This window comes from Alexandromys fortis, unplaced genomic scaffold, assembly GCF_014885135.2.
Source record: "Alexandromys fortis isolate MF-2015 unplaced genomic scaffold, M_Fortis_MF-2015_v1.1 scaffold_7, whole genome shotgun sequence".
Lineage (NCBI taxonomy): Eukaryota > Metazoa > Chordata > Mammalia > Rodentia > Cricetidae > Alexandromys > Alexandromys fortis.
The window spans coordinates 4,120,259-4,141,902 of NW_026067920.1; the positions used below are offsets into that span (position 1 = coordinate 4,120,259).

General features: G+C 43.3%; 1 protein-coding gene across 2 annotated transcripts; it reads right to left on the reverse strand.

The window, feature by feature from the left end:
* Positions 1–1,515: 1,515 nt before the first annotated feature.
* On the reverse strand, positions 1,516–21,036 carry Rnf4 (ring finger protein 4). Of its 2 annotated transcripts, XM_050141071.1 has the most exons (8): positions 20,922–21,036; positions 13,795–13,951; positions 10,993–11,119; positions 8,468–8,547; positions 5,453–5,462; positions 4,969–5,128; positions 4,492–4,540; positions 1,516–4,094 (listed from the first exon to the last, which is right to left on the reverse strand). In XM_050141071.1, exons 2-8 carry the CDS (start codon positions 13,801–13,803, stop codon positions 3,945–3,947), a joined length of 585 nt encoding a protein of 194 aa, XP_049997028.1. In that variant the 5' UTR covers positions 13,804–13,951; positions 20,922–21,036; the 3' UTR covers positions 1,516–3,944. The 2 variants fall into 2 exon arrangements, 1 of the variants encoding a protein (XP_049997028.1); XR_007591450.1 differs by lacking the exons at positions 1,516–4,094; positions 4,492–4,540 and adding an exon at positions 13,084–13,143 and having other exon boundaries at positions 4,994–5,128; positions 5,344–6,097.
* Between the last annotated feature and the right edge of the window lie 608 nt (positions 21,037–21,644).

Genomic DNA, 21,644 nt, shown 5'->3' on the forward strand with positions numbered 1-21,644 from the left:
GCTTGTAATCCTAGCATTGAGATGGGATTTGGGGCAACAGACAAGATTCAGCCAGCCTAGTCAAATCCCAAACTTCTGAAACACCTTGTCTCAAGGCAGTTAAGGTGGCTTGTGTTAGAGAAAAACAATCAATATACTTCATCCCTCTAGGGAACCCTATGTCACACATACACTCATTAACACGTATCACAAGCTCATACACATAGGAAGTCACGATTTTCTGCAGGATCCACTTGGGGGGGGCAGTGTCCCATTTTGTAGCTTTGAACTCTGTTGGCTAGTACACATCGTATGTATGTGGAAGCCAGAGGTCAACACTACCAGTGTCATCCTTAAGCACACTATCCACACTGACAGGGAGGTAATCCACAGTGCAGCTCACCAGTTAGGCTAATCTGGTCACTGTTCCCCTAGCACACTTCAACTTTCCTAAGGCTGCAACATTTTAAGTTTCTTACATTGTGGTGATCCCCAACCAAATTGTTTTTGTTGTTAACTTCTAACTTTAAGTTTGCTACTGTTATGACCTATAAATATTTCCCAATGGTCTTAGGCAACCCCATGTAAAAAGGTCATTCAACCCTCCAAGGAGTCACAACCCACAGATTGAGAACCACTGCCAATGTAGCTCCTGTCTCCACTTCCCCGGATTGAGCCCAAATGAGGTTGTATGGATTTCCCATTTTCAGCGATGTTGTGCATTTTCAGTATTGGGGGCATCTCTTCTGGGTTACCAACATTAAACCGACTTTGTGAGAGGCCCTGCCTTACTAGAACCAGAAAAAGAACTGTTGATGGAGAAGACACTCAGAACAGGAAAATATCCCATTGTGTTATTTTTGACACGAACTTGTACCAAACATTCTTTTAATTGTTAATATAATGTGTGGGCGACATGCTCATGAAAATGAAAGGGCAACTTGTTCAGGTGATCCTCCTGAAGAAAGTCCAGTTAGGATGTATTAGAGGCACGTGCCTTTACCCACTGAGGAATTTCACCCATCCACCAAATATATTTAAATAAAAGGGCGATATAGTGAAGAAATGGGTCAAAGAATCTTACAAAAAACCCAGGCTGGAGTTCCAGCAGATCTCATGTCCTCTTTCATCTATGTGCACCCACATGCTCATGGCACACACACAAACATTCTTGCTTTTCATGACAGGGTCTCTCTGCGTAGCCTTGGCTGTCCTGGAACTCAAAAGATCCATCTGCTTCTGCCTACTGAGTGTTGCAATTAAAGGAATGGACCACTATAGCCCAACAACATTAAATAAAGTGTATGTCTGCATGTGTGTGGCATGTTTCTTGATAAAATGCTTTAAACAGAGGCTGCTGAGTAGACTCAGCATTTAAGAGCACTTGTTACTTTTGCAAAAGGCCTGAGTTCAACCCCAGCACTGCACAATGGTCCACAACCACCCATAACTTAAGTTCTAAGGATCCAATGGATACCAGACATGCACATAGCACACACACACACTCAGGCAAAAAAAAAAAAAAAACCTCACACATAAAACAAAAGAAACCTAAAACATTTTATTAAGATTTTATATGACAGGTGTTTAGCCTGCAATACAAGTCACACCCAAGCCCTTCTCTGGCAGGGCTTTCCTATGGCAGCGTATGTTCATGCACTTTGGGGCTGACTCTCACAGACAGCACAAATTCTGTGCAAGTGGTCAGGAGCAGTGTACCAATCTTAGCCAGTGATGTTCATAACAAAGTCTCTGGAACTTTTATTTCCACCGAGCAGTACTTCACAGTAGACTACTTTTGGACATTCCCAGGCCTGGGATGTAGCAATATGAATGTCATCTTCTGGATAAGCAGAAATTCCCCTGCCCACATCAGGTATAAATCACACTGAATGAACACTGCACACTTTAGGTAAAATGTTCCAAAGAGCAAATTAATGAATGAGAGATACTTGGTTCCAATTGCTTTATTTCCATCTTTAACACTAGCAGGAGTCCAAAACAGACTGATATCCATGAGCATAGTTTAAATGTAACAAAGAAAGAGTTAAACTATATACATTAAGGAAAAAGGAAAGGGATTTTTCTATACCAACCCTTTCCTATTAATTCAGCTTCTGATTAGTAGAACTAAACACCTATTTTTCTCAATTTAATTTAGGATGAAGTAATAGAACTTTTATGATCAACTTCATAAATTGTCTTTAAGGAGAAAACGAGTTTTTAAGTGGGTGTCACCATATTTACCGGTGAACTGGCTGCATGGTCACCTTGGCTCCTTTAAGTCTGGCTATCATTAGAACTAACAAGAGCAAGTCCATGAGGCCCACAGGGAACTCAATGGCTGTGACATCCAAGGGGAGGGCACACTCCACACATGCTCCTACCCTCTGAGTCCATGTAAAAAAATTACTACTCTCATTCAAACTAACTGGAAGTCAAACAGTTTAAAAAGTCAGAGTAAATAAAACTATTTTCTTTTCACATAGAGGAGGGACACTCCTTCAGCTCCATTTAAAGTGAGTTCTGTGCTGAGTCCCTGCTCCATCAGAACAGTAAACTGAAAGTCAGTTATTGCTAGCAAAGCTCCAGTGGTCCCTTTCCCACCTCAGAGATGTTTCACACAAAAAGGCTATTGGTTTGGCTTGAAGCCCTCTGAGGAAATAGCGTGGAGGTGGAAGCAGGCTGGCACTGAAGGCCTATCCTCTACGAGCCACCGTGCCTGGTGTCCCCAGGGACAATTTACCACTTCACTGCCTCCGAGAGGGCACCAGAGGCTCCCACACATTTGGAGTGGAGCAGGGATTGTTATGTGGTCCCACGGGAAGGAAGAGGCACCATGCTTTGCTGATCAAATCCTACAAAGCAGTCAAAAGTCCAGAGGATCGAAGCCCAATCGGCCAGAAGAACAGCTTTGGAAATAATCGATCTACTCAAGGGCTGTGGGAAAGCCAGGGTCGTGGCAGGCTGAGCAGGGCAACAGTGACTTGGGTAAAAGCGTGGAAGTGAACAGCTGATAAGGCCACTGTTACTGCTACCACCTCCTGGTATCTATGCTTGGGCAGACATTAGGCAGTGGGAAGTGAAAAACTGAGGGCTGGAGAGCACTGTGGACAACACAGGACACAGCAGAAAAGAGACTCAAAAACTTGCTTGTCCTACTGGCCTTGAATGCTCTGTGCCAGGCAAAGAACTTTGGAGCATGGGTAGGGTTCCTGAGAACAGTTGGCGAACAGAGACGGGGTGCGATGGGCACTGCTCCCACAGGCAACACTGGGCTGAGGACACTAGCAGTGCTACATCTTCCGGATTGCTGAAGAGCAGGTGAAGAACGGGCTTTATTGCACTTTCTCATTCTTAGGAAACATGGCTGCCCCGCAGAGGGTCTCTTGATTTGCAGAAAACACCGCACATCAATGATAAGGTACAGGTAGAATCACAGATCACCTCTGCTCTTCAAAGAAAAATAAAAGTCCACCGGCAGGGCTTTTCAGGGGCGGCTTCTGTACTGGGATCCTTGGGTTGGAGGGACTATGTCTGGCCAAGTCATTGTGTGGCAGGCAGAATAGCTAACTGGCAGATACCTTGGGAAGGTTCTGTACTCAGAAGAGTTGGGGCAAACTTTCCCAACAGGGAAACTTCTTGGCCAACATGTAAGCTCCATAAAGAGGCTGGAGCCACAATACTTAAACTCCAATGCGCCTGACTCCTTTTCTCCTACTCCCAGCTCAGAATACCCAGGAGAAAAGATGCTAAGCTGACATGGGAGGATCCCTAGATCCTGCTCCATAGCATCAAACTGGAGAAAACAAAAGATCTAAGGGGTTGGAAAACAAAAGAGCAGTTTACATCAGACATTGATTTTTGAAAGTCTTTTTTAGCTCAGGAAACTGGAGGCAGATACCACGCAGAAAGCCTAGCCTGGCTGTCTGTCCATTGGTTTATCCTGAGCAGTTCTGAACATTTCATATATAAATGGGGTGGCAGCGTTTATGGTTGATCTTTTTCCTACAAGTTGGGCAAGTGTTAGCATTCTTAAGGGAATCATTGAGGCACTGGCTACAGAAGACGTGGCCACATTCTGTAGAAACAATGCGGCGTCCACTCTGCACAATCTAGAAGACATTAAAAAGAACAGTCTTAAAATATCCCTTGCCACCAAGAACCCTAATGCATTCATCACCGAGACCAGTGAAAACAAAGGGGCAGAGTCTGCACAACAATCTCAGAAGCAAATGGAACAAACTGTAGACAGGACAGGATTTTCCTAGTTGTAGGGGTTATAGGCAACCTCAGCAAAAATCAGCAGTTTCTAGTTAAGGCTACAGCAGGAAACTTGAACTTGAAGAGGCTAAAGATGAAATACACAGGGACCATGACCAAGGGGAACAATCTCCTTTGTAATTAGTCTTTGTGATAGCTAGGTGTCCAATCCCACATGAGGCACAGATCCTCCAAGTTCTTTTTAGTGAAACAGGTTAAAACCAAAGGAGATGCAACTAGGTTACTTACCTCAAAGTATCCATCCATGCAGATCGGACAACTGACAGTACCCAGGGGCCTGAAATCACAAGTACTTCAAATCAGTTTCTAAGTGAGCTCAAATACTTGATTATACCTTATAAAGTGGCCTCATATATGCAGGCCCTATCTTCTACCAAATCTCTCACTTCTGCTCAGTTAGGAAAGGCATACAAAAAACTTGAAAATAAATTATCTGAAGTATTGGGCTGGAATGGGCATGAAAAGAGAGATGGTAGAGAAGAGGTCTAGAAGAAAAGATGCAGACAACTAGGCTCACCCAGCTGTTTCACCTCCAGCATTACTGCTAGTGGTGCCCGTAATAAAACCCACTTACACCCAACCCTGATCACAGTGCAGGTCGGTCTCCTGATACAACTGTCTGTTCATTGGTCTATCCTGAGCAGACAAGCTTGACATCTGTATACCCTGGCCTCCACCCAACACAATAGCAGCAGAGCACATTACCTGAGTCCTGTAGCTCCTTCATCCCTGGCGCTTCGAGGAGTATGGGTAGTCACATATACATCCCTGTCCCTAGACAGTTCCTCATCATCACTGCTCACCACACAGCTGTCAGTATGGTCTTGGCGTAACCTCCTCCCATTTCTTCTCGGCCGTCCCCTTTCTAAGAAAAAAGTCGCATTTTCAGCCTTCGTATCAAGACCCTCCCTCCTCCCTCAGACTTCCAGAGAGAAGCATCGCCATGCTAGTCCTACCCCATCCCCCAGAAGGTCCTGCCCAGGGGCAGAGCCATTCATTTGCTTTCTCAAGAGAAAGCTCAGTCCCTGAAATCATGGGCAGAGATTGTCAGTAAAACCAACAGGTTTGACCAAAGGCTACCTCCTGCCTAGAGATCTTGGAAGGACAGACTGACAGAGCCTGCAGGCTATGGCATTCATTCATCATAACTTCCTTTAAACCTAGGAGAAAAGGAAATGAAACTACTCACCTTCAACAATCTGAAAAAGGGGGAAAGAGAGAAGAGTGTTATAAACATTCTGACCTTTTAACTGCTATAATGCACACATTTTGCTTTCAATACTGTATGACTCTCAAAAATACTGTTTGTTCATGTCTTTAGTTAATATCAGTAATTTAATGGCCTTTGATGATTCATTACAATCAACAACACATGGAGAGTGATTGGGAAAGAGTTACCAAATCCAGACAATTCTTTTTAATAGCTAGATCAAGCATGAGGTAATTTCTGTAATAAACCCAATAGCAACTCTGACACGAGAACCCAAGCCTCCTGTCTCCCTCCACACTACTATCCCTGGGCTTTTATCTAACTTCCTGCTCATTCAGTCACTATCAGGACAATTCCCCCATTCCCACTATTCCTATTCCAGGCTCATTCAAGGACTCTACTCACTGCCGTGTGAATAAGGCATGGTAGGGGAAATGTTGACTTGCCACCCAGCAGAAGAACAGGGTCTTCTTGGAGGAAGAATTTCTGACCATGTCCATTATGGGTAGATGTTGATTTCTCAAAAGAAGGGATTTGGAGAGGCAGGAGGATTTCTGTGAGTTCGAGGCCAGCCTGGTCTACAACAGCTAATTCCAGGACAGGCTCCAAAGCTACAGAGAAACCCTATTCCGAAAAACAAAAAAAAAAAAAACAAAAAACAAAACAAACAAACAAACAAAAAAAAAACCAAGAAAAGGGATTTGGGGCTTTCTGAGCCCTTTCCCTGTTTACTAGCCCACTTCCTTCCTCAGGAATGCTTTCCCTCAATAAACTATTTCTATTACTTTGAGATAGGGGAAGAGAGAGGAAGAAAAAGCATTTGGTGCCAATTTCCAGAATTAGTCAAAAACTGGAATGTAACTTTAGCTAAGGGACTAAATTACCCTCTTTATAGAACTCCACAAAGTTGACAGGAACTAACAGCAAGAGTCAACTTTTGCAGAGGAGACCACTTACAAATCTCAAACAGTTCTGGCCAATTTCCAGAAACACCATTGGTTATACGGGAGGCAATGTGCCTTAATTCACCATAGTCTTTGAGAGAATACCAGAGATGACATCAGGACAATCTGGTGATTTCTAACTAAAACCATACTGCTGTGGGAAAATCCCTTTGTAGACTGTCAAGATTTGCCACTGAGATTGGTTTAATAAACAAGCTGACTGGCTAATAGCTGAGCAGGATTAAGTTAGGAGAGCCAGACTAGAAAGCAGGGAGGAAGAAGGGTGGAGCTGGAGATGCCAGTCAGCCAGGGGGCAAGCAGGACTTGTAGAAAATGAGGTAAAGCATAAACAGAAATATGGGTTAAGTGTAAGAGCTAGTAACAAGCCTGAGCTATCAGCTGAGCATTTGTAAGGAATATTAAGCCTCTGAGTAGATATTCCCTGGCAGCTTTATGCCATCATGATTTCATTTTCCCTCCTTGAGACTAAGCTTAACTATATAACCCAGGAACACTGCCTTTCAAGTGCTCAAGATCACAGGCATGCACCACAATACCTGGTTACCCATCCCCTTCATCTTGTAGCTCTAGCTATTCTGGAACTTTTTTGTAGACCAGGCTGACCTTGAACTCACAAGGAGTGCTAGGATTAAAGGTGTGTGCCATACCCAGCTTCTGTCTTGCTTCTCAATAAAATCTTACTCTCAAAGTTTTAAGCAAATTAGAAAACACTGATCTGTCTTGGTTGTGGCAGCTTGTTGCTAGTCACTCAGAATTTCAAACCTTTGAGACAAGTGGAAGACTAGATTACTAACATCTTAGTTCCATGTCCACAGTCCTTTCTGCGTTCCAATTGCTAACACGTGTCGAATGCTACCCAAGGTGGCAATACCTCTATTCCACAGCTTCAGACCTGGCATACTGTCATCAAAAGGTTTTTTGAGTAGCAAACTTGTCCTTAAGATGCTCATCAATGAGTTGATCAGATCCCAAAAGATACATGGAAATGGGGTGTATGTGTGTGTGTAGGGGTGTTCCAATACCATAGAACATGTCTTTCAGAATTACTTTCTAATACTCCTGACCAGACTAGGTTTTAGTTCTGGCAGGCTACACATGGAGTCACAGCCTCTCAAGTTCTACCCTCCCTGGAGTCAGGAAAGAGCTGTGGCAGCAGGTGCTAGACTAGGTAGCTGCTTTCCCTGGAGCCATATTTACTGGCAACTATTTCGGAAACCTAATGGCAGCACAGTCAATATTCCCAATTCCCTTCAGGTCAGAGGTGTAAACACACTGCAAAGCACTACACTTCATGCAAGGCAAGGCACCTAAATAGGTCTCTCTTAATACAATGTAGTACCAACCCCGGCAAAGCTAGTATCCCATTTCAAAGGGCCATGTCCAGCTTACACATCTGAAACCATGAAATCAGGACTGCTGCTATGGAAAGGTCAAAAATCAGGCAGATATAGTCCACAGGAGACAAAAGCGACAACAGGTGCTCTTCCTGACACACTTCTCATTAGGGGTTCCAGTTACTGAATACAGGTTCCTTTCCCTTCAAAATTATTTGATGTGTATGTATGTGTCGTTTGCCTGCAGTGTATCTGATGCCAACAGAGCCCAGAAGAGGGCACTGGTATCTTGGAACTGGAGTTACAGCTGGCTGTGAGCTACCATGTAGGTACAGGTCCCCTGGAAAAGCAGACAGTGCCCTTAACCTCTGAGCCATCTCGCTAGCCCCTTTCAATCTTTCTTTTTTTTTTTTTTTTAAAGATTTATTTATTATGTATACAACTTTCTGCCTCCATTTATACCCACACACCAGAGGAGGGCGTCAGATCTCTTTACAGATGGTTTGGAGCCACCATGTGGTTGCTGGGAATTGAACTCAGGACCTCTGGAAGAGCAGACAGTGCTCTTAACCACTGAGCCATCTCTCCAGCCCCCCTTTCAATCTTTCTAACCCTAGTCAGTAACCCAGACTTTAGATGCAGATATGGGCCAGGGACTCCTACCCAAACCAGCCAACTCTTATTCAAATGCTTACCACAACAGAGTCATTGTGAGTGAGGTCCACAACCACAGGCTCCAGGGATTCACAGGTGAGGTCCACAATTTCATCACCAGCTTCAAAATAAAGCAATTCCACAAGTATTAGGATAGGGCTATACTCCTAAGGTATAAAATGGTATAAAAATTTATACCATTTTTATAATATCAACCAAGCCTTAGGAGTATAGCCTTGGTTGATATTATAAAAATGGTATAAATTTGTGTCAAAGTGTGAAACCCTACACACACAATATAAAAACCAGCAAGACTACCTTTTCAAAATAACCAAGTGCCCCTCCAGCATTTTGTTAAGTGGGCTACATGAATTTCTTGATGTCCCAGAGGTGTACATGTGGGGACAAACGCCTGAGTGGCTTCACCCCACCCACACGATCATGCTTAGGCATCACAATTTCATTAATTAGGGAAGGCATGCAAAAACCACTTACAACTATTTTTTTCCTGATTGCTATTAGTATTAAAAAATATGAGGGTTAGATTTTATAAACAGTATGAATAACATATTCTAACTTGCTTTACCTTCTTTTATTTCCCAGAGCTAGGTGTGGTAGCACACACCTGTAAGACTAGCCCTTGGTAGGCAGAGGCAGACAGATGTGTGAGTTCAAAGCTGGGTTTACAGAGTGAGTTCTAGGATGGCTGGGGCTACACATAGGGACTCTGTCTTGAAAAGCCAAAAACTTGTCTGCCTACCTCTTCCCCACACTTATACACAGACACACACAAATATATAATATACCAATTGCCTCTCATTCTTCATGAAAAAGAATGGCTGCTACTTAATGATCTATAAACCATAATTTATGAGTCAATTATCTTTTAGCAGATAAAATTGGCTCTGCCAAAAGAAACACACTGCTTGTATGTATGTATGTACGTATGGGCTGCTTGTATTTACCACCTTGCAAAGGTTTATTGACAAGTGCCTCATTGGAAACAGCTGGATCCGTTTAAACCCTGAGACCGAGTCCAGGTGTGTGTTGTGTTACACTGAAGAAAAGGACCTTCTTTGGGTATAGAATTCCAAAGTCCTAATCTGTAGATAAGAATAAAGGCTCTAAGGAATTCACTGAGAGAAGTCAAACTGAGACCAAGCAGAGAATGAACACTATCAGGGAAGTCCAAGAAACTCATCTGACACAAAGTAGCTTCTTTTTAACTCTAAGATGGCTAAAAAGTGTCTATTCCGTGGAATACACATATTGTATAACATCTTAATAATTTTTTTTCTTTGTGGTAGTGTTAAGGGTTGAACAAGGGTCTTGCACATTAAACAAGTGCTCTACCACACTGAGCTACATCCATAGCCCACTGCACTTTTCTTTAAAATATCAGTTCTTAGACCTGGGCAGTGGTGGCACATACCTTAAATCCAGCACTCAGGAGGCAGAGGCAGGTGATTTCTGTGAGTTTGAGGATAGCCTGGTTTACAGTTTCAGGACAGCCAGACCTGTTACACAAAGAAACTCTGTCTTGAAAAACAAAAAACAAAAACCATTTAAAATATCAGCACTTGGCTGGGCAGTGGTGGTGCACGCCTTTAATCCCAGCACTTTGAAGCAGATCTTCAGTGAGTTTGAGGACAGCCTAGTCTACAAAGCGAGTTCCAGGACAGCCAGAACTGTTTCACAGAGAAACCTATTTCGAAAAATCAAAAATTAAATAAAAAAAAAATCAGTTCTTGGGTATGATATATAAAAGATAACAAAGCAAAGTGGCTTATCTAAAACATTTGACACTTTCCTGAGCAGGCAAGGGAAAATCCAGTCTGGCCTCGTCTCAAACCAAGCTTTAATAATAGCAGTGTTGACAAGTTTGCCTTCTTTAGAAAGTTTTTGTCTTATTGAAACCAGAAAAGGAAACTCAAGTATTTCACAAAGCTAAGCAGGGTGAAGTAGATGAGCCAAGTGACTGCTTCAAAACTCATGCAGATACAATAATACCAAAGGGGGCAGCTTTACTCATTGTAGCTATAAGCTGTATAGGTAAGTCTAAGATTATACATACATATAAAGCAAGTGCAAGAGCTTCCAACAGCTAACATTTGTATGGTACCATCTGCCACACATGGTCCCAAGGGTTTTATGGCATAAAGTCAACCTGCCCTATATACTAACATTATTCCTCACCACAGAGGAAGACACAGAAGCTCAGCTGTGACCTGGGGTTAAAGATAGTTCAGGGGCTATGAATACTTACTGCTCTTGTAAAAGACTCAAATTCCCAACACCCACAGGGCAGCTCACAAGTATTTGTAACTCGAGCTCTAGGGAATACAATGACTTCTTCTGGCCTCTGTGGGCACCAGGCACACATGTAGTACACAGACAGACATACATGCAAGCAAAACAATTATACACATAAAATGGGGGGGGAGGGGGAGTATGACTTCATGAGGCATCACAGTGGGCATTAACAGATACAAACTGAGTCCAATTCATTTATTTACCCACGATATCACACTGTCACGCATTACAGTCCAGTATTCCTGGCTCTTACCAGTTTCCACGAGTTCTATGGGTTCTGTTTCCAAGGAAATCTCAGGGGTCGAAGTTGTTTCCCGAGTTCGCTTCTGGGCTTGTCTAGAACTTACTGTTCCACCACGCCGCTTTCTTTGAGGATTTCTCTAAGGTCATCAAGGGGGAAAAGAAGCAGTTGCATGAGTTCCAGATTTGACAGGGTTTCAGGAAGAGTAAAAAGCCAACAAACGGGAATGGTTTAACTTGGTTGTCCTCTTGTGTGCAACACCACACACACACACACAGAGCATGTGCATCCCACCCACTATAAAACTTGTAGCACCTGTGAAGCACAGGGTGAAAAATTCAGTACTTTTTGTTGTTTCACCTGATAAAAGGTCTTTTGCTGTGTAGCCCTGGCTATCCCAGAACTCAAGAGATCTGCTTGTATCCGCCAGGGGGGTGCTAGGATATAGATCTTATCACTGTATCAGCTGTTTGTATCACCAAACAAATCCAACTATGGTTTACAAACCCATGTATGGTCACATAACTGAATGGGGGAGGGAAGGCTGTGCAAAAATATTTGCAATAGCAAAATGTTTTCTGAACCTACAAAGATCAAAAATTAATTAAAAACCAACGCATCAAGAACTGATACTTCTCATATTACCGGCCCATGTTGCATCATATGATTTCACTATAGTTTTGCTTCTGAACACCCAACTCAACAAGATGGAACACCATACAATGCCAACACTGTCTATAATACCTTCAATAAGATTCAAGATAACTGTTATATAGGAATTAGTGTTGTTGTTGGTTTTTTTTTTTTGGGGGGGTGGGGAGAGCAGGGTTTCTCTGTAGCTTTGGAGTCTGTCCCAGAACTAGCTCTTGTAGACCAGGCTGACCTCGAACTCAGAGATAAGCCTGCGTCTGCCTACCAAGTTCTGTGACTAAAGATGTGCACCAACATGCCCAGCTAATTCACTAATTTTTTTCTTTAAACATTTATTGTGTGCATGCATGTACTCGTGCTTCTGTGCTTACATGAAGTCAGAGGACAGCTTTCGGCAACTGATTCTCTCCTTCAACCCTGTAGGGCCCCAGGATCTAGCTCGGGCTGTTAGGCTTGTTGGTAAGCACCTTACCTGATCAAAATTAACTCTTTACATAAAAAGTGTATCTATTTCATTAACATAATTTACTTTCATCTTCATAAACAGTAAAATTATGTTTATATGCCAAATAATTAAAGTAAACATGAATTATCAACAAACACTAATCTGCACATATATCTACATTACTACCCAAGGTCATAAAAATTTCCCCACAGAAAAAAGTTATAAGCAGAAAGTTTAGGATACCTTACTCTAGAGTCCAACCTGCGTGTCTTGCACTGAACCAGAGCTGACTCCCAGACAAGAGCAAAAGTGAAAATGGTTATTTTTTTCTTTTATATATATGAATATTTTGCCAGCACATTTTACATATACAAATATTTTGCCAGCATGTATGTCTATGTACCACTTCCTTCCTGTGAAGACCAGAAGAGGGCACAAGTTCTTCCAAATTGGAGTTACAAACAATTCTGAGCTGCAAGTAAGTGCTGGGAATTGGAACCCAGTCCCCTGAAGGAACAGCAAGTGCTGTTTCTGAGCCACCTCCCTATACCCCCCCCCCTTTTTTTGCTGTTGTTTTTCTGGAAATAGGGTTTCTCTGTGTACCTCTGGCTATCGTAGAACTCAATCTGTAGACCAGGCTAGCCTCAGACTCAAGAGATCCATCTGCCTCTGCTTCTGAGTGCTGGAATTAAAGGCATGCACCAACACCACCTAGCCCTAGATCTAGTTTTAAAATTATGTTTAAATCTTTTTGAGTGTGATGCACACATATGCCATAACATGCGTGGAGGTCTCTTTTACCACGTAGTTCTGGGATTCAAACTTGTCAGAAAGGGCCTTTATCAACTGAATCCATTCCACAGAACTGTAAATAATAGTTATTACATTTGTAAAGGCCAGGTCTTTGTCACTCTCTACTCCCTCTTTTAAATGTCTGAGTGCTTTGTGTGTGTGTGTATGTATATATGTATGTATGTGTATATGTATGCGCGCGCACACACACTCACTCTCTCCATATGCATGCCTGGTGTCCACAAAGGCCAGTAGAGGGTGACAGATGACTGGATCTAGAATTACAGGAGGTATGAGTCACCTGACACGCATGCTGAAAAACAAAAGCTAGAGTCCCCTGGAAGAGTAGCACGTGTTTCCTATCCACCCGATCACATCTCTCATTAAACTGGTGTTTGTTTCTCCAATATTGGATGACCAAGTACGCCTTTGTGATCAAGACCTCTTCTCTAAGCAATGAAAATGTATGCCACCCTGCCCAGCTTTTATATGGGTGATGGGGAACCAACTTGGGTCCTTCGCACACATGGAGCAGTTTATTCACTGAGCCATCTCTATAGTTGAGTATGGCACTGAACTTAAATTTCTGACCTTCCTACCTCCATTTACCAATGGATTATAGATGCATTTACTATTTACTTGGATTATATGTAGGCATATACAACAACATAGATTTTTTTCAGTTCTGCTGGAAATGTAACAAATAGTCTTTTGCATAAACAAGAGGCACATCCTCAGCTGTTTCCGTTTATTTTAGAGATAGTATCTGTATAACCCAGACTACCCTCAATTTTCAGTCTTTGTATTTTAACTTCTAATATCTAGAATTAGAGCCCAGTGCTATATAACATGCGGCTTACAGTCCTCTAAGAGACAGAGTAGCTAACTAATATTGGTAAAAAAATTTACAAGCTAAGGAAACTTACTGTACTCATTGTGCTCTCTGGCTTCAATCCACAGAAAATCAAGTGATATACACCAAGGTTTATGGGGAGGTGGAATGTTCTCAATCTCTCACGCCCGCTGAGTACTCATCTGTGGCTTACAATCTGGAGTCAATTAGATGTCCAATATTTCCAAGTCCTGAAAAACAAAGAAACTAATAAATGTTGCTATTTGCATTGTTGAAGACAAAACTCACAAATGTACATATACCACACACACAGAAAATTTACCAGTCTTTTCTGTCACCTGGATGCTTTGCTGAACATTTTATGTAATTTGTACCCTTGCCCTACATTCATTTTAGGAATCTTGTTGAATATAGAACCGACTATGTAATTCCCAAATCTACTACCCAAACTATTATACCATCTTCTGCCTGTGCTCCTTTTTGGTGCTTAGGATCGAATGGAAGGCTTACTATAGTCCATGAGTGGGCTATATTACTACAGCCTTCCCTGACCTTTTTGGTTGCTTCAAAAGTAGCAAAAGTGATTAACTCTAGGAGAAAGACAAGTTTTAGTTGCTTAATTGGAATACATACACCACTCCTTAGCAGGAGGAAAAGAACATTTCTTAAGCCAAGCAGTTTCCTTCTTGTCCTGTTACTTCACTACCCTTCCAAGGATCTGAGGGACTAAGGAGATGATAGCCATCTTTTGCAAGTTTCCCAACATTCGGTTTAGACCACAGAAGAGTCCCAGACCCACTGTAATTGCTGGATTCCCATGCACTTACACTTCTGGTTTTAGGAAGTGTGTGTGTGTGTGTGTGTGTGTTTTGAGGCAAGGTTTTGCTGTAGCTTTGGAGCCTGTTCTGGAACTAGCTCTTGTAGACCAGGCTGGCCTCAAACCCACAGAGATCTGCCTGCCTCTGCTTCCCGAGTGTTGGAATTAAAGGCTTGCGCCACTAAGAACCAGCTAGTTAGTATCTTATATATGAGCACACATCTATGAAATGTGTGACACTCCCCATCCCTCAAGGGCACATCTTAATTCAGAAGAATATAACAAAAATATCTTGCCAGGCAGTGGTGGCACATGCCTTTAATCCCAGCACTCAGGAGGCAGAGTTATGTGGACCTCTATGAGTTTGAGGCCAGCCTGGTCTATAGAGCAAGTTTCAGGAGAGTCAGGGATACGTACACAGAGAAACCATGTCTCAAAAAAAAAAAAAAAAAAACAAACCATAAAAACAAACCCAGCCCCACATGTATCTTTGGATTAGAGCCTGTTGTGAAAGCAAGAGGACCTGAGTTAAACCTCGACAGCACCCACAGAAAAGCCAGACAAGGCAGGCCAGGAACCTAAGCATCTGGCTGGCTCAGCTCAGCTTAGAGACAGCTTTAGATTTAGTTAGACTCAGTTTCAAAAAATAAGGTAGATAGCAATATAGGAAGACACTTGATGTCCTTCTCTGGCCTCTACATGGGCAAAGACATACACACCCCACACATGAAAAGGGGGAGAAAGACCTGTCTGCTGAGTGCTGAGAAATGTGACAGGCATATTTTGATGGTTCTATTAGTCTCTCTTGTCAGGTTACTGGATATATTAAGTTGGTTGTCTGAAAACCTTAGGCTGTTCTTCTCTATTCTTATAATGCAATACTAAAATTGGCTCTCCATGATATCCTTTGATTGGATTTGAGTTTCTCTGACCCGTTTTTATTAGACTTATATCTAAGGCTTGTATCTTAGCACTCAGCTTAACCTACATTTTTAGTAATAAGACAAAAATGATAAAGCTGATGTTTACAATTGACATTACATAAATCCCATCCAAATTAGATATCCTCTCATTTAATCATCTCATTTTCAAAATGTCTAGCATATTATCAGAGACCCAAATCCCTTTATTGTAATGGTTCTTCCAGCCTAACCAGACTTGAGACAAGTCCTGCACTTTCCCATTATGCAGAGACTGGACAACAAATGATAGTTACCTCTCCCAGGACTTGACAATCAACCCAAATTTTTCTTTTCAGGATACCCTAAAGATACCATCAACCCCCAGACAGCAGGAAATAACTTTAAGAATGTGATACCAGGGCAGGACTGGCACACGCCTTTAATCCCAGCACTCAGGAAGCACAGGCTCCAAAGCTACACCATAACCTTGTTTCAAAAAACAAAACAAAAGATACTTCCTAAAACCAAAAGTGTAAAGGCATAGGAATCCAGCAATTACAGTGGGTCTGGGACTCTTCTGTGAGTTTCAAGACCAGCCTGGTTTACGGAGTGAGTTCCAGGACAGTTTTCAAAGCTACAGAGAAACCCTGTCTCTAAAAACCAAAGAATATAACACCCACATTCCCAAGAGATGGGATAGGTGGTTTCTGGTTGTTCAATGGGTTATAAATATGTCATTATTTAGGGAAGTTGGTTTTAAGTTGTTATTGGTAATGGTCTGGAAAAAAGCTAAATGAAGGAAATTAGATTCAAGGTTCTTGTTTTGAAAAGAAAAAGGGGGCTATAGATATGATAGGGTAAAAAGGTACATTACTGAATGTACTTTTAAAAAGCAATTACTAGTTTTAAATGTTTTACATTGGATTTGACTTTTGTATATTGTATATAAAATTTGAGATTAATTTTGTTAGAATGCACTGTATATAAATCTCTAATTTTGTTCAAAGTATTATACCCATACAGCCCATTTAACAATGTAATACAAATTTCTAGTCCTTGAAAGTTATTACTACCAACTGTTTAGGAGAAGGAAATGCAGGTTAGTACTTAGTCACCGATTACAACCAAATTTGTAGTCACATTATATATGTTCTCAAGGTCAAACGGATATATTTTAAATAGACAAGACAGGTCATCTTCAAACACCAGAGATTTGCAGAATATGGCATTTAAGATGTTTTAATAACATAGGTCTATTTTTTTATGACAATGAGATGTCTGGGAGCATCAATCTACTTCAGAGAAGATCAAAGAAATATGGAGTTTATTTTCTTTGTGGCAAATGTAAGCTACTGCCCTTGCCCTGACTGCTGACAGTGTGCTGTCCTAATTGGCTAAGCAGGACAGAAAAGAAAGTGACTGCCAAACATTGTCAAGATAAGGATGGCAGCACTAGGGAGGCAGAGGCAGGAGGATCTCTGTGAGTTCGAGACCAGCCTGGTCTACAGAGCTAGTTCCAGTACAGGCTCCAAAGCCACAGAGAAACCCTATCTCAAAAAACCAAAAAAGATAAGGATGGAGAGTCCTTTAGAATGTTCAGCTTCACAGAAAAGTCTGTCAGATATGCTAGGGCTGTAGGTAGAAGACAATGCCCCAACGTTGCAGAGAAGTTTTGGTGACTGTGCAGATAGCCAGCTGTTCCTGTCATTTCTCACATTTGAAAGTTGCTTGCTTGCACTTCCTATTTACTCAGTTAATAGTATTTCCTTCTTGGGTCTCTGAGGAAGTTGAAGACTAGACAGTTATAGTTTTCCTTGTTTACTAGATGCAGAAAACAAGTTATGATAGAAAGTAGACTAGGTACAAGACTTTGGACTCACAAGATAGGATAGATATGGAGTATCTTCTGAGTCTGTCAAAAGCAAATGGACTAGGCATTGTTGATGTATCTATTGCCTGTATATATTGTATAGTTGTACTAATATAAGATTATATATTGTACTTACTGTGTATAGTTTCTTATATTAGTTATACCCTTATTTAATTTTAGACAAAAAAGGAAAAAAATGTGTTGATATTTCATTTGTATTTTCAATAAAGTTTGCCTGAAGAACAGAAGGCAAAACAGCCACACTAGTCAGCTATACAGGCCAGGTGGTGGTGTACGCCTCTAATCCCAGCACTAGGGAGGAATATAAGGCGGGATGAGACGAGAACTTGCTTTTTCAGTCTGAAGACTTCAAAGAGGTAAGAGCTCTCTAGTAGCTTGGCTGCTTTTGCTTTTCTGATTGTCAAGTTGAACCCCAATACCTGTCTCTGAGTTTTTATTATTTGTGCAACACAACTTAACAAGCCTAACTGTAAATCAAAATCTAACACAGACCCCGCATTTAGTATACTTGGCAAAACAAAAATAAGGTTGTCATTTTTCTTCCCAATAAAACTGCATTCAAATTATATGGTTCATTAGATGCTTAGAAGAAATGACATAACAGAAAAATGATGGAAAGAGTATTTTTATTTGAACCTTGGGCCTGGAAAGAGCCAGACAAGGGATATATGAGAACTCTCAGCTATATATGAGACCTTGGGTTCAGATCCCGGTATCCATGTAAAAAGGCAAGGCACAGTAGATTCCTCACTGGAAAACCCTAAACTCTGTGTGTGTGTGTGTGTGTGCATGCGCGCGCACACACACACGTGCATGTGCATGCAAGTGGAGACCTGGTCTCCAGGAGTAAGGTGGAGAGTGATGGCACAACACTGCTCTCTGCAAGCACATATACCCTTCCCCCACAGAGAGTGAGGTGAGGCCCACTAACTTGCCCTGAACTCATTCCATAGCCCAGTAACTTGTGAACCTTTTACCTCGGTCTGTTGAGTAGCTAGGATTAGAGGCATAGGTCACTAGTTTTGCTATATGGGGTGGGGGGAGGTCAGATCTAGGGGAAAATGGATCCTTTCACTATATGTAAAATTATAGTGTCTACCAGGTAAACAATGGGACTTGAGAGTAGGATTCTTACATGTTCTGATGTTACAAACCCATAATCTCAGTTACACCAGAAGCCAAGTCAGGACTGCCAAGTTCAAGGCCTGCCAGGACAATCAAGTGAGTTCAAGGGCAGTCTAGGCAACTTAGCAAGACCTTGACTCAAAATAAAAACTAAAATGAGGAGTTACTGAGAAACCTTAGCAGGTAAAAAGACTTCCCATACACAAGCCTGACAGAGTAATTCAATCTGAGTAACCACATACAGTGGAAGGACACATTGACTTCATACTACCAAACACACATTACTGCACTGGGGTGTCACAGACCTTGGTCATAGTCATACAATAGTATTAGTAATAATAAAAAGACCAAAGATATAGCTCACTGGTTGAGTAGCTGCCTAATGTGTGAGAACCTGGGTTCAATCTCCAATCCCCCCCCCCCCTTTTTAGTTTTTCGAGACAGGGTTTCTCTGTGGTTTTGGAACCTGTCCTGGAACTAGCTCTTGTAGACCAGGCTGGTCTCGAACTCACAGAGATCTGCCTGCCTCTGCCTCCCGAGTGAACAAAACAATACCGTTTGAGTGTTCATGATGGCAGTCAACACTATATAGTCACCAAGAAACCAACTTTCCTGTGTGTGTGTGGGGGGGGACCAAGTACACAAGCAAATAAGCAAAACCTAAACTGTTCCTGAGCCCGTCTCCAAGTAGCCCAAGTCCAGTACAGAGCCCAAGATGACCTTAAATTCCTGATCCTTCTGCCTCTACCTCTGAAGAACTGGAATCACAGGTACTCTTCAAAGTATTTGGAAAATACTTATTAGGGGACCATAATAAGAAAAACACTCAATATTTGGAAACTATAAAAAATAAGTCAACTAGCCCTGAGGTGGCAGCGCATATTTTTTTTGTTTTTGTTTTGTTTTTTTCTTTTTTTGAGACAGGGTTTCTCTGTGGCTTTGGAGCCTGTCCTGGAACTAGCTCTTGTAGACCAGGCTGGCCTCGAACTCAGAGATCCGCCTGCCTCTGCCTCCCGAGTGCTGGGATTAAAGGCGTGCGCCACCACTGCCCGGCAACATTTATTTTTTTAAAGACAGGGTTTCTCTGTAGCTTTGGAGCCTGTCCGGGAACTCACTTGGTACACCAGGCTCGCTTCAAACTCACAGAGATCCGAGATCCACCTGCCTCTGCTTGCGAGTGCTGGGATTAAAGGCACGAGAGTTACCACCTCCCGGCTGCTAGGATACGTCTTTAACCCCAGAATTCGGGAAGCAGAGGCAGGCAGATCTCTGTGAGTTCGTGGCCAATCTGGTCTACAAAACGAGTTCCAGGACAGCCAAGACCACACAGAGAAACCCTGTCTCAAAACAAAATAAAATCAATCCCGCCACTCCCCAATGGTGGTAAACACTGTGTTAAAAAAGGAAGCTTTTCAGAAAATTATAGTTGGAAGCTCACATTAAGTAACAGAAAGGCCAGCAAGACATTTTCCCAATCATTTCATATCGAACTCACAGGTAAACCCGAACCCAATTGTTTCTCCATCCATTAAAAAACAAAAAAAGTACGGGGTGGGGGGGGTGTTTTCCCTCTCATCACTGTTAGGAACTACAGTCAATTGGCGTCCAACCTGTCTCTCGCAACCACTTGGGCAACCTAAACCGAGGCACCAGACTGCAGAAATGAAAGCCTGAAGAGCCCCAGGGCACAGACAAGTAAAAAAAAAACAAAAGCAGAAACGCCCATATCTGGACACGTACTTATCGAGGCAAAGGGTGTCTAATGGCGTCCACGGAAACAGTGTTTAGGGTTAAGGATCAGGCTGGGTTTCCTATTCCTGTATACAGATGTGCCAGGGAGGGAAGGACCCCAAAGGGTGCAGGGCTGGACCAAATCTCATTCGCACGCTTCACCAACCATAGGTAAGGCAGAAAACGGCTCCTGGAAGGCCAAACCCATTCAGTTCCAAGGCCCGCAAGCGTCCTCAACACTCTCCCGGCTTAGACAGGGCCCGCCACGCGGCTTAGGTGCCCCAGAAAACTCGCAGGCCCCAAGAAGGCGGGGCAGCGGCGCCAGCACACAATGGCTGCGTCGTCAACGGGGAACAAAAACCTTGCTCTGGTCCTCTCCGATCGGCTCGCTCAGTCAAAAAAAAAAAAAGTGACCTTGGAAGGGGCCCTCCTCTCTTTGAATCTCAGTTTCCCTTTTCCAGCTTGCAAAAAAGGTTCAGCCAGACAAGCCGCGAGTGGGCGAGCGGCGCCGCAGATGAGACTTCCCTAAATCCGACGCGAGTGTCGCGTCGGGCTCCGACACCCGCGCGCTCTCCGGGGGTGAGCGGACCCGACCCCGAGAGGCGCTGTTCCGGGCGGCCGGAATGAGCCGCGGCTGGCGGCCCCCAACTCCGCTGTAGGCCGAGAAGCCGCCCGTGCCCCAATCCCGCACTGCCCTGACTTGCTGCCTCCATCCCCGCGAAGCCTGGTCTTACCTGGAGTTGGTGCGATCAGGCAGACGCCACAGTAGAAGCGCTCGAGCAAGGACGTGCCACCACCGCCACCACCACCACCACCACCACCACCACCACCAGCCGCTAAGGAGACCCGCTCAGGCAGGACTCCACCGCCTCACGGAGACCCACTTCCGCTCGGCCGGCCCTGGCCCGCCCTTCCCAGTCCCTATTGGCTTCTACCGCCCTTACTCCCGAGCTCTACCGGTTTCGGAGGCTCGTTTGCAATTCTATTGGGTAAGAAAACTATCTATTACCGCTTTGAAATAAACCTTCTTCCGGCCACGCCCCCGCTTGCTCGCCTGAGTTTCCACTTCTCGCGAGAGCACCGCCGGTCGCGCTCCTCCCACGAGAATTTGGCGGAGTCGTTGCTGGGGCGTCGCGCTAGGCTGCCTACTAGCTTCTAGCTATCGACCCTTGGCTTTTAATCTGGTTAACAAGCGCTCTCTGCCACGGCTAACACTAAACAGTAATCCCCACCATTCATTCCATTCCCATCTCAGTTTCCTCGGTCGTTGATGAGACCCACGGGAGACTGGCCTAAGGGCCCAATTTCTTTGTGATCCATAACCAACCCTGTCGGGATCCATACCCCAAATGCCAGGCTCTGAGTGGGCGTGTCCGCCCGGGACTGTTCACACGGGTCCCATCCGGAGTCCCGGGGGCTCAGACAGGGCTTCTGGGAGGTCTGCCTGCTACGTAGGG